At 41.9% G+C, this 13,630-nt stretch overlaps 1 protein-coding gene across 2 annotated transcripts in view; it reads left to right on the top strand.

Annotated features, from left to right (window-relative positions):
• LOC138673013 (interleukin-5 receptor subunit alpha-like) overlaps positions 1–13,630 on the top strand; it is a 116,812-nt gene that overhangs the window by 74,237 nt on the left and 28,945 nt on the right. For both annotated transcript variants that reach the window (XM_069761544.1, XM_069761546.1), the window contains exons 8-9: positions 959–1,103; positions 11,678–11,759. In XM_069761544.1, coding sequence (XP_069617645.1) covers positions 959–1,103; positions 11,678–11,759 — 227 coding nt within the window. The remainder of the gene's footprint in view (positions 1–958; positions 1,104–11,677; positions 11,760–13,630) is intronic.

The raw sequence follows: 13,630 nt of genomic DNA, 5'->3' as shown, positions 1-13,630 counted from the left end.
ATGATTCTCTGTGGCCCAGATCCTATCTGCCGCATTTTACGGATCCGTATTATACGGTCTTGTATGGCCGTAGAAAAACGCAGCATGCTGCGTTTGTCACCATATGCCGCAAAAAAAACCAATGAAAGTCTATGGGAGTGCAAAAAATACGGATTACACACGGACCATGCGTGTGACTTGTGAGAAATACGCATCGGTGTTCTATAGAAAAGCCGGCAATTCAGTGCGGTGTACAGTAAAATCACACTGACAGAATAGAATAGAATAGGTAGAATAAATGTGTACACACACTATAGGTATATATATTTATATGTCAGTGAGACACATATATATACATATATTTATATTTCATACAGCGCTAGACAGCAGAAAAGCCAGTAATTCAATTGCCGGCTTTTGCTATCTCCTTCACAAACCCGACATGATATGAGACATGGTTTACATACAGTAAACCATCTCATATCCCTTCTTTTATTACATATTCCTCTTTACTAATGTAAGAAGTGTCTTTGTGTTAAATTTGGGGTCTCTAGCTAGTAAATTAAAGGGCTTTTCTGCTATCTAGCGCTGTATGAAATATAAATAAGTATATATATATGTGTCTCACTGACATAAATATATATATATATATTTACTGTATATACAGTATGTTTTAACGATTATTTGAGCCCATGGATCCATTGTATGTCCGTTTTGCAAGTCGGCGAGAAAATCTTGCAGAACGGATGCCATACGGATTACTGTCGGAGGATGACATGCGCAAATTACGCTGCCACACCCTGCCTACGGATGACATACGGATCTCTATTTTAGGAACATTTCTGCGTATTACGGCCGTAAAAAATGGACCATACTTTTGTACACCTAGTGTGACACCGGATTTAGAGTGACGCCAGAGTGATCTTCTGGATGGTAAAAAGAACAAATTGACAAATAATTATATTTTTCTATATTACAGCAAACAAATGACACTGACAAAGGAGAACAAATATTTACTGATCTGGCGAAGGACAAAAAGTACTATATGCAAATAAGAGCAAGACACAGACATAGACTTAGCAAGTTTTGGGGAGAATGGAGCACACCAGTATTTATAAATGAAGGTATTTAACCCCTTAAGCCCCGAGGGTGGTTTGCACGTTAATGACCGGGCCAATTTTTACAATTCTGACCACTGTCCCTTTATGAGGTTATAACTCTGGAACGCTTCAACGGATCTTGGCGATTCTGACATTGTTTTCTCGTGACATATTGTACTTCATTTTAGTAGTAACATTTATTCGATATAACTTGCGTTTATTTGTGAAAAAAACGGAAATTTGGCGAAAATTTTGAAAATTTCGCAATTTTCCAACTTTAAATTTTTATGCCCTTAAATCACAGAGATATGTCACGCAAAATACTTAATAAGTAACATTTCCCACATGTCTCCTTTACATCAGCACAATTTTGGAACCAACATTTTTTTTTGTTAGGGAGTTATAAGGGTTCAAAGTTGACCAGCAATTTCTCATTTTTACAACACCATTTTTTTTTAGGGACCACATCTCATTTGATGTCATTTTGAGGGGTCTATATGATAGAAAATACCCAAGTGTGACACCATTCTAAAAACTGCACCCCTCAAGGTGCTCAAAACCACATTCAAGAAGTTTATTAACCCTTCAGGGGTTTCACAGGAATTTTTGGAATGTTTAAATAAAAATGAATATTTAACTTTTTTTCACACAAAATTTATTTCAGCTCCAATTTGTTTTATTTTACCAAGGGTAACAGGATAAAATGGATGCCAAACATTGTTGTACAATCTGTACTGAGTACGCTGATACCCCATATGTGGGGGTAAACCACTGTTTGGGCGCATGGCAGAGCTCGGAAGGGAAGGAGCGCCATTTGACTTTTAAATGCAAAATTGACAGGAATTGAGATGGGACACCATGTTGCGTTTGGAGAGCCACTGATGTGCCTAAACATTGAAACCCCCCACAAGTGACACCATTTTGGAAAGTAGACACCCTAAGGAACTTATCTAGATGTGTGGTGACCACTTTGACCCACCAATTGCTTCACAGAAGTTTATAATGCAGAGCCGTAAAAATAAAAAATCATATTTTTTCACAAAAATGATCTTTTCGCCCCCAATTTTTTATTTTCCCAAGAGTAAGAGAAGAAATTGAACCTCAAAAATTGTTGGCCAATTTGTCCTGAGTACGCTGATACCCCGTATATGGGTGTAAACCATTGTTTGGGCGTATGGCAGAGCTCGGAAGGGAAGGAGCGCCATTTTACTTTTCAATGCAAAATTGACTGGAATTGAGATGGGATGCCATGTTGCGTTTGGAGAGCCCCTGATGTGCCTAAACATTGAAATCCCCACAAGTGACACCATTTTGGAAAGTAGACCCCTTAAGGAACTTATCTAGAGGTGTGGTGAGCACTTTGACCCAACAAGTGCTTCACAGAAGTTTATAATGCAGAGCCGTAAAAATAAAAAATCATATTTTTTCACAAAAATAATCTTTTCGCCACCAATTTTTTATTTTCCCAAGGGTAAGAGAAGAAATTAGACCACAAAAGTTGTTGTGCAATTTGTCCTGAGTGCGACGATACCCCATATGTGGGGGTAAACCACTGTTTGGGCGCATGGCAGAGCTCGGAAGGAAAGGAGCGCCATTTGACTTTTCAATGCAAAATTGACTGGAATTGAGATGGGACGCCATGTTGCGTTTGGAGAGCCCCTGATGTGCCTAAACATTGGAACCCCTCACAAGTGACACCATTTTGAAAAGTAGACCCCTTAAGGAACTTATCTAGATGTGTGGTGAGCACTTTGACCCAACAAGTGCTTCACAGAAGTTTATAATGCAGAGCCGTAAAAATAAAAAATCTTATTTTTTCACAAAAATGATCTTTTCGCCCCCAATTTTTTATTTTCCCAAGGGTAAGAGAAGAAATTAGACCACAAAAATTGTTGTGCAATTTGTCCTGAGTGCGACGATACCCCATATGTGGGGGTAAACCACTTTTTGGGTGCATAGCAGAGCTCGGAAGGGAAGGAGCGCCATTTGACTTTTCAATGCAAAATTGACTGGAATTAAGATGGGACGCCATGTTGGTTTGGAGAGCCCCTGATGTGCCTAAACATTAAAAACCCCCACAAGTGACACCATTTTGGAAACTAGACCCTCTAAGGAACTTATCTAGATGTGTTTTGAGAGCTTTGAACCCCCAAGTGTTTCACTACAGTTTATAACGCAGAGCTGTTAAAATAAATTTATTTTTTTTTCGCAAAAATTTTTTAGCCCCCAGTTTTGTATTTTCACAAGGGTAACATAATAAATTGGACCCCAAAAGTTGTTGTCCAATTTGTCCTGAGTACGCTGATACCCCATATGTGGGGGGGAACCACTGTTTGGGCGCATGGCAGAGCTCGGAAGGGAAGGAGCGCCATTTGGAATGCAGACTTAGATGGATTGGTCTGCAGGAGTCACGTTGCATTTGCAGAGCCCCTGATGTACCCAAACAGTACAAACCCCCCACAAGTGACCCCATATTAGAAACTAGACCTCCCATGGAACTTATCTAGATGTGTTGTGAGAACTTTGAACCCCTAAGTGTTTCACTACAGTTTATAACGCAGACCCGTGAAAATAAAAATTCTTTTTTTTTTCACAAAAATGATTTTTTAGCCCCCAGCTTTGTATTTTTACAAGGGTAACAGAATAAATTGGACCCCAAAAGTTGTTGTTCAATTTGTCCTGAGTACGCTGATACCCCATATGTGGGGGGGAACCACTGTTTGGGCTCATGGCAGAGCTCGGAAGGGAAGGAGCGCCATTTGGAATGCAGACTTAGATGGATTGGTCTGCAGGCGTCACGTTGCATTTGCAGAGCCCCTGATGTACCCAAACAGTAGAAACCACCCACAAGTGACCCCATATTGGAAACTAGACCTCCCATGGAACTTATCTAGATGTGTTGTGAAAACTTTGAACCCCCAAGTGTTTCACTACAGTTTACAACGCAGAGCCGTGAAAATAAAAATCCTTTTTTTTCCCACAAAAATGATTTTTAGCCCCCCAAATTTTTATTTTCCCAAGGATAACAAGAGAACTTGGACCCAAAAAGTTGTTGTCCAATTTGTCTCGAGTACGCTGATACCCCATATGTTGGGGTAAACCCCTGTTTGGGCGCACGGGAGAGCTCGGAAGTGAAGGAGCACTGTTTTACTTTTTCAATGCAGAATTGGCTGGAATTGAGATCGGACGCCATGTCGCGTTTGGAGAGCCCCTGATGTGTCTAAACAGTGGAAACCCCCCAATTATAAATGAAACCCTAATCCAAACGCACCACTAACCCTAATCCCAACTGTAACCCTAACCACACACCTAACCCAGACACACCCCTAATTCTAATCCCAACCCTAATCCCAACCGTAAATGTAATCCAAACCCTAACCCTAGCCCCAACCCTAGCCCTAACCCTAACCCTAACCGGAAAATGGAAATAAATACATTTTTTTTAATTTTATTATTTTTCCCTAAGGCTAGGTTCACATTGCGTTAGGGAAATCCGTTTAGCACTAGCGGATTGCGCTAACACAATGTCTTTTTAGGTGTCGTGTTTAGTGGTCGCGTTAACGTCCCCGCTCTGGAAGATCGGGGATCGGACCTCGGGCGCGCCGCGGACGCTGCAAGCAGCGTCTGAGGCGCGCCACAAAAGAATGGCACCTTGCTAGCGCGAGCCGAAAATGGCACGCTCTAGCGATGCGCTACACCTGAAAATCACATTGCTGTCAATGGTTGTGCTAACGGACCCGTTGCACGGCGTTAATTGTGACATTTTCGCCGTGCAACGCTGTCCGTTAGCGTTAACCCATTAACGCAATGTGAACCTAGCCTAACTAAGGGGGTGATGAAGGGGGGTTTGATTTACTTTTATAGCGAGTTTTTTAGCGGATTTTTATGATTGGCAGCCGTCACACACTAAAAGACGCTTTTTATAGCAAAAAAGTTTTTGCGTCTCCACATTTTGAGACCTATAATTTTTCCATATTTTGGTCCACAGAGTCATGTGAGGTCTTGTTTTTTGCGGGACGAGTTGACGTTTTTATCGGTTACATTTTCGGACACGTGACAGTTTTTGATCGCTTTTTATTCCGATTTTTTTGTGAGGCAGAATGACCAAAAACCAGCTATTCATGAATTTCTTTTGGGGGAGGCGTTTATACCGTTCCGCGTTTGGTAAAATTGATGAAGCAGTTTTATTCTTCGGGTCAGTACGATTACAGCGACACCTCATTTATATCATTTTTTTTATGTTTTGGCGCTTTTATACGATAAAAGCTATTTTATAGAAAAAATAATTATTTTGGCATCGCTTTATTCAGAGGACTATAACTTTTTTATTTTTTTGGTTATGATGCTATATGGCGGCTCGTTTTTTGCGGGACAAGATGACGTTTTCAGAGGTAACATGGTTATTTATATCCGTCTTTTTGATCGCGTGTTATTCCACTCTTTGTTCAGCGTTATGATAATAAAGCGTTGTTTTTTGGCTCGTTTTTTTTTTTTTTTTCTTACGGTGTTCACTGAAGGGGTTAACTAGTGGGCCAGTTTTATAGGTCGGGTCGTTACGGACGCGGCGATACTAAATATGTGTACTTTTATTGTTTTTTTGTTTTTTTTTATGTAAAGAAATGTATTTATGGGAATAATATTTTTTTTTTTCTGCTTTATTTAGGAATTTTTTTTTTATTTTTTTTTTTACAAGTGTGGAAATTTTTTTTTTTACTTTTTCACTTTGTCCCAGGGGGGGACATCACAGATCACCGATCTGACAGTGTGCACAGCACTCTGTTAGATCGGTGATCTAACATACAGCCGGGCAGGATTAGAGCTGCAGCTGCAGCCTGATCCTGACCCGGAAGTGCTCCCTGCAGGACCCGGATGCAGCCCGGCGGCCATTTTGGATCCGGGGACTGCAGGGAGAAGACGCTCGGTACACGGTGAGCACATCACCGTGTACCGATCGTCTCAGGGAAGCCCGCAGGGAGCCCCCTCCCTGCGCGATGCTTCCCTGCACCGCCGGCACACCGCGATCATCTTTGATCGCGGTGTGCCGGGGGTTAATGTGCCGGGAGCGGTCCGTGACCGCTCCTGGCACATAGTGCCGGATGTCAGCTGCGATAGGCAGCTGACACCCGGCCGCGATCGGCCGCGCTCCCCCCGTGAGCGCGGCCGATCGCATATGACGTACTATCCCGTCCATGGGAATTAAGTCCCAGGTCACCTGGACGGGATAGTACGTCATATGGGATTAAGGGGTTAATGATTTATCTATAAACTTTGTCTTTTAAATGTATTCTGTGCTGCAAAGAAAAAAAAGTCCAAATTTTACATATTCTGTACTTGCCAACAATTTTACTAAAGAGGTACTCTGTGAAAAAATTGTAACCATTAAACCTTTCTCAATTTAGCTGTAATGTAGTCAGTGGCGGATTATAATGAGGTCAATCTGGGCGGTAGCCCAGGGCCCAGTGGTGTGGGGGCCCAGGGCAACTGCTCAGATTGACCACCGCCATCAGGACATTACTGCCCTGACTAGCGTATAGGCCCAGTGGGCAAAGGGGGCCCGCATGGGGCCCAGTCTCATCTGCTCACCGAGCCCCTACCGGCGCTGCGGCAGTTTAATGCTATTGACGTGCGGGCGCGCGCCTGCATGTCAATAGTTAACAGCCGCCAGCCAATTGGAGGCTGGCAGCTGAAGTCAGCCGCAGCATGCATGTCGCCGGAGTCTGATGTCATTGTCAGTTGCTGGCGAGTGCGCGCTTCAGCAGCATGGAGGGTGCTTTGACGAAGGAGCACGGACAGGTGAGAACTCGTTTTTTTTTTTATTGCGAACGGCAATCCGGGGGCCCAGGCCAGAATGCTGGACACTGGGGGCAGAGATGCTGGACACACTGGGGGCAATATGCTGGACACACTGGGGCAGATTGCTGGACACACCGGGGGCAATATGCTGGAGACACTGGGGCAGATTGCTGGACACACTGGGGGCAATATGCTGGAGACACTGGATCAGAATGCTGGACACACTGGGGGCAGAATGCTGGACAAACTGGGGGCAATATGCTGGACACACTGGGGCAATATGCTGGATACACTGGGGGTAATATGCTGGACACACTGGGGCAGATTGCTGGACAAACTGTGGGCAATATGCTGGACACACTAGGGCAGAATGCTGGACACACTGGGGGTAACATGCTGGAGACACTGAGGCAATATGCTGGAGACACTGGGGGCAATATGCTGGAGACACTGGGGGCAATATGCTGGACACACTGGGGCAGAATGCTGGACACACTGGGGCAGAATGCTGGACACACTGGGGGCAGGATGCTGGACACATTGGGGCAGAGATGCTGGACACTGGGGGCAGAGATGCTGGTCATTGGGGCAGAGATGCTGGACAATGGGGCAGAGATGCTGGACAATGGGGGCAGATATGCTGGACACTGGGCAGAATGTAGATACGGGGCATGATTGGAGACACAGGGCAGAATGAGAGACATGATGCAGGATTGGAGACAGATTGTGCAGAATCATGGGGCAGGATGGATACGATGGAGACTGATGGGGCAGGATGGGGAGATCATATGTGGCAGGATGGATACTCATGAGGGCAGGATGGGAGAACATATGGCTGGAGCCAGAAATGAGATACATGGGGCCAGGATGGGGGATATTATTACCATAGGGGACACTGTTTTAAATGGGGGGCGATCCTGTTACTGTATAGAGTGACACTATGTTGCCTCTTTTTCTTCATGTGGTGTAATGTAGAAGTTGGAAAAAATTAAGTAATGTGTTTTGCAAGCGGAGCTCGAGATAACTGTGTTATTTCCTGCAGAGACGAGTCCTGGCTGGATGAAGTGATGGTGGTCTGTGCTGGATGAAAGATGAAGGATTTCACCTAGAGATGTCACTGGTGAGTCAGTGTTACCTATACACTGACACTATACACTGTATACTATATACAGAGCTCCTGTGTATAATGTCACCGGTGATCACTGTATTACCTCTACACAGACACTGCATACTAAGTACAGATCTCCTCTGAACAGTTTTGTGTTTTTTTTCTTCCTAACTGAAGGGTAAATTGACTAAATCAATGGATGTTTGACAGGTTACAGTTTCACACGGCAACTATTTTTCTGGAATAATCTGGTTCAGGTATATGATGACCCTGTCGCATGACCCCATCACATGACCCGTCACATGACTGGGGGCCCACAGTGTCTGATCAGCCCGGGGCCCTGGCTACCCTTAATCCACCCCTGAATGTAGTAAAGTTATATTAAAATATAGTGCTTATCAATTGCTCTCTTTGCTAGTTTCCTAAGTCTCTTTTGTCCATTTCTGATTCTTTTGACTTCAAATCAGACTCATCAGATCACACTCACTTTCACAATGTGAGCTTATGGCGTTATGCTGAGTTTTCCATGGCTTAAATTAGTGGAAATAGTACCACCCCACACCACAGTCAATGTATTAGTTAGGCAAGTCCGAAAAGCTGTAGCATTTCTCAGAAGAGTACAGTAGCAATTTTAGAAACCCAGAGATGGCAATTGATAAGTCTTTTAATACACCGACACAATATTAGATACATATTTAGAAAAGTTTCAGGGATAAGATTTTTGACGGGAATGTTTCTTTAAGGGTGACAATGAGATGCAATGGCCCATTTGTGGAATTCTCTTAAATTAAATAGCTTGAAAACACATGCCACAATTCGATGTTTATATGATTATTGGAAGATACAGCCACCATACAAGAGAGCTGTCGGCCTAATAAAAGTTTGACTGACAGCTATCTTTCCTGACTCCCCAATACACACAAGCTGAGCATTCCTGTGTTCTAAATGAGATAGTTACTGTTAAACCGCTCTGGCAGTGATTGATCTTCTAGGAGAATACAAAGATTGCCCGTTGATAGCTAGGTTCTTCTATTTTCTGAGATTATATGTCAAGAAAGAGTCAGAAGATACACATTAGGCTGTCCAATTCCGCCAATATTGGCCGGTTCATCTGACTTTAGTCTTTAGCGTCAATTCTTCAACATCATCAACTTTCTCACCTGTCTTGATGAGGTTAGAGGGTAGAAATGGGATATCAACCCCCGAAGAAGACAGGCAGAATGCGCTTTGGGTTTAGGGATGCAGCTAGCACTTATGTTTGACTTGACCTTCATGAGGGTAACTTTTGACTGCTTATACAGCAACTATATTAATGCAGCACTTGACTGTTCTTTATGTATAATACCTAGTAGGCATTGCTATACCGCTTTGCACTATGCACTTTGTGATCTAACTGTTTTGTCTATGCACTTTATGATACCATCTTCCACTCTGTATGATCACTTAATTTGTTGCTTTTTAATATTGAATATTGGTTCCTGATATGTAATCCTTTAGGCCTTTGTATATTTCTGTGTAGATATATCGTATTTACTGATCATGGGATACCATATATGCTATTAGCTCCATGAAATTTATACAAGCATTTATATGTGGATAGCACTAAGCACTTTCCGTGAACTTGTTGTAGGTATACTTTACCACATTTCTCTAATTCTATCAGAAAATGATTTCAACTATTAATACAGTTAGGTCCATATATATTTGGACAGAGACAACATTTTTCTAATTTTGCTTATAGACATTACCACAATGAATTTTAAAGAAAACAATTCAGATGCAGTTGAAGTTCAGACTTTCAGCTTTCATTTGAGGGTATCCACATTTAAATTGGATGAAGGGTTTAGGAGTTTCAGCTCCTTAACATGAGCAACCCTGTTTTTAAAGGGACCAAAAGTAATTGGACAGATTTGAATAATTTTAAATAAAATGTTTATTTTTAGTACTTGTTTGAAAACCCTTTGTTGGCAATGACTGCCTGAAGTCTTGAGCTCATGGACATCACCAGACGCTATGTTTCCTCCTTTTTGATGCTCTGCCAGGCCTTCACTGTGGTGGTTTTCAGTTGCTGTTTGTTTGTGGGCCTTTCTGTCTGAAGTTTAGTCTTTAACAAGTGAAATGCATGCTCAAATGGGTTGAGATCAGATGACTGACTTGGCCATTCAAGAATATTCCACTTCTTTGCTTTAATAAACTCCTGGGTTGCTTTGGCTTTATGTTTTGGGTGATTGTCCATCTGTAGTATGAAACGACGACCAATCAGTTTTGCTGCATTTGGCTGGATCTGAGCACACAGTATGGCTCTGAATACCTCAGAAGTCATTCGGCTGCTTCTGTCCTGTGTCACATCATCAATAAACACTAGTGACCCAGTGCCACTGGCAGCCATGCATGCCCAAGCCATCACACTGCCTCCGCCGTGTTTTACAGATGATGTGGTATTCTTTGGATCATGAGCTGTACCACGCCTTCGCCATACTTTTTCCTTTCCATCATTCTGGTACAGGTTGATCTTGGTTTCACCTGTCCAAAAAATGTTATTCCAGAACTGTGCTGGCTTTTTTAGATGTTTTTTAGCAAAGTCCAGTCTAGCCTTTTTATTCTTGATGCTTATGAGTGGCTTGCACCGTGCAGTGAACCCTCTGTATTTACTTTCATGCAGTCTTCTCTTTATGGTAGATTTGGATATTGATACGCCGACCTCCTGGAGAGTGTTGTTCACTTGGTTGGCTGTTGTGAAGGGGTTTCTCTTCACCATGGAGATTATTCTGCGATCATCCACCACTGTTGCCTTCCGTGGGCGCCCAGGTCTTTTTGCATTGATGAGTTCACCAGTGCTTTCTTTCTTTCTCAGGATGTACCAAACTGTAGATTTTGCCACTCCTAATATTGCAGCAATTTCTCGGATGGTTTTTTTCTGTTTTCGCAGCTTAAGGATGGCTTGTTTCACCTGCATGGAGAGCTCCTTTGACCGCATGTTTACTTCACAGCAAAACCTTCCAAATGCAAGCACCACACCTCAAATCAACTCCAGGCCTTTTATCTGCTTAATTGAGAATGACATAACGAAGGGATTGCCCACACCTGCCCATGAAATAGCCTTGGAGTCAATTGTCCAATTACTTTTGGTCCCTTTAAAAACAGGGTGGCACATGTTAAGGAGCTGAAACTCCTAAACCCTTCATCCAATTTAAATGTGGATACCCTCAAATGAAAGCTGAAAGTCTGAACTTCAACTGCATCTGAATTGTTTTGTTTAAAATTCATTGTGGTAATGTCTATAGCCAAAATTAGAAAATTTTTGTCTCTGTCCAAATATATATGGACCTAACTGTATGTAATTCTACACGAAAAACATTGTAGATTTGTCTATTTGATTTAACCATATGGATAACTAAGCTATGCATGATTCAGTTCTGTAGTTTATGCATCTTAGACATGAGGCACCTTGTTTTTTATCTTGATTTTTTTTATTTATAATAATTAATAAAAAATTGGTTTTATCATCATTATTCTTATTTACACTTCTTGACTCTGGATACCAAGCCAGAATCTGCATTCATTTATGTTATACAGATATGAAGTGTGACCTCCATGTATAAGTTCTTTTGGCTAATATGTCTGATGAAAGAAACTTAGAATTATATCCATGTTTTCTTCATATCATTTTTGTAATATATTTCTATTTTGTTATTAGATAATAATGTCTTTCCAGCTTGGATTTTTATTGCAATTGTACCAGCAATATTTGCTGCTCTTGCTTTCTACCTATGCAAAAGGTAACACATTTTTATTAATTTGCTCTAAGAAAAGCTCTTGTAGCACTGCTCTTTATATTTTTTTACACTTAAAGGACTCTGTCAAAAAGATCAACCACACCATACCGCCTATATGATCATGCAGGTCTGTGAAGTGTAAATCCATTAACACTTTTATATCTTTTAACTGATTCATTCCTGAAAAATTAGTGGTGAGGCATTAATGGGTGTGACAGAGCACTTAAGAAGGCACTGCCCCTGAGACTGTTTTCTCTCCCAGCACCAGCCTCTTTAGCTTGATTTAGGAATTATGTAGTAAGCTATCAATTAAGCTAAAGGGGCAGGTGCTGGGTGGGGAAATATTCTTGTGTAGCAATGGTTCTTTAAGCACTTTTTCACTCCCAGAGTACTTAATACTGTATTTGCATAATAACAATCTTTATTTTCATATAGAGCTAACATATTCTGCAGCGCTTTACAGTTGGCACATATTATCATTGCTGTCCCGGATGGGGAAACCTTGGTGGGATTTGAATCCAGGACTCCAGCACTGCAGTGCTAACCACTGAGCCACCGTGCTGCCCAAATTAAAATGCTAGTTATTCAAGAGCTTAAAGATATAAATGTGTTAATGAACTTACATTTCAAAGACCTGCATTCAATATACAGTTGTGTGAAAAAGTGTTTGCATCCTTTGTGATTTCCTATTCTTTTGCATGTTTGTCATGTTTAAATTTGTTTGCTGATCTGACTTTTTCACACAACTGTATGTGATTCAGGGAGGTTAGTCTTACTGACAGATTACTTTTATTGGCTGATAATTTAGCACTACGCAACCGCTGAAATTATTCTGATGTTAATCAGCAGTATGGATGATTTGCATATATTGAGGACACTGTGTACATACTACTCCAATCTGACGTACCAATAAAACTAAGGCTACTTTCACACTATCGTCGTGCGCTGCGTTGTTTGCGCCGCACAATGGGTGCGCCGCACAATGGGTGCAGCGGATGCAGATTTTCATCGCATCCGCTGCCCCATTGTGAGGTGCGGGGAGGTGGGAGCGGAGTTCTGGCCGCGCATGCGTGGTCGGAAAAAGCGGTCCGTCAGCAGCAAAAAACGTTACATGTAACATTTTTTGCTCCCGGCGGTCCGTCACAACACGGCGCAACCGTCGCATGACGGTTGCGATGTGTGTCAATGCGTCGCAATGTGTCGCTAATGTTAATCTATGGGGCAAAAACGCATCCTGTAAACAACTTTGCAGGATGCGTTTTTTCCCCTAAATGGCGCATTGCGACGTATTGAAAACAACGCTAGTGTGAAAGTAGCCTAACAAGCAAAGTGATTAACATTATCTCAGTGCAATATTATCTGTCATGATATGGGATTTGCTAGGCAGTAAATGAACAGTCAGTTCTTAAATATGATGGGCAGCACACGAATGGCATCATGTCCAAAATGCCATTTTGGACATTACTACCTACCAAAGGAAGTCCAATGAATGACAACTGGTGAACAATTGACAGATGTAGGAACTCAAGGCTCATTGAGGTGAGTGAAAATTGAAAGGTATACCATCACAGTAGCACAAATTAGTCAATCGGATAATGCTCAATATAATTGAAAGGTTTTAGAACACAGTACATTCTGGCCAAAATTGCCCACTATGGATAGGTAGGAAATGGACCATAGAGTATCTAAAAAATTGTTGAGAATTGGTTTGAGAAATATGGCAAAGTTCAATGTTTTAACTTGGTCACTAAAATGCCCAAATCTTAACTGAGCATTTGTTGGATGTGCTGCACATTCTAAGCCACAGGTTTGGATGAACAACAGGAACCAGAGGTGAAGGTGCAACATATCAGTTTTCTACAGAATGACACATG

This window comes from Ranitomeya imitator, chromosome 3, assembly GCF_032444005.1.
Source record: "Ranitomeya imitator isolate aRanImi1 chromosome 3, aRanImi1.pri, whole genome shotgun sequence".
NCBI lineage: Eukaryota > Metazoa > Chordata > Amphibia > Anura > Dendrobatidae > Ranitomeya > Ranitomeya imitator.
The sequence above is the reverse complement of the archived record's forward strand: the minus strand, read 5'-3'. Positions and strand labels throughout refer to the sequence as shown.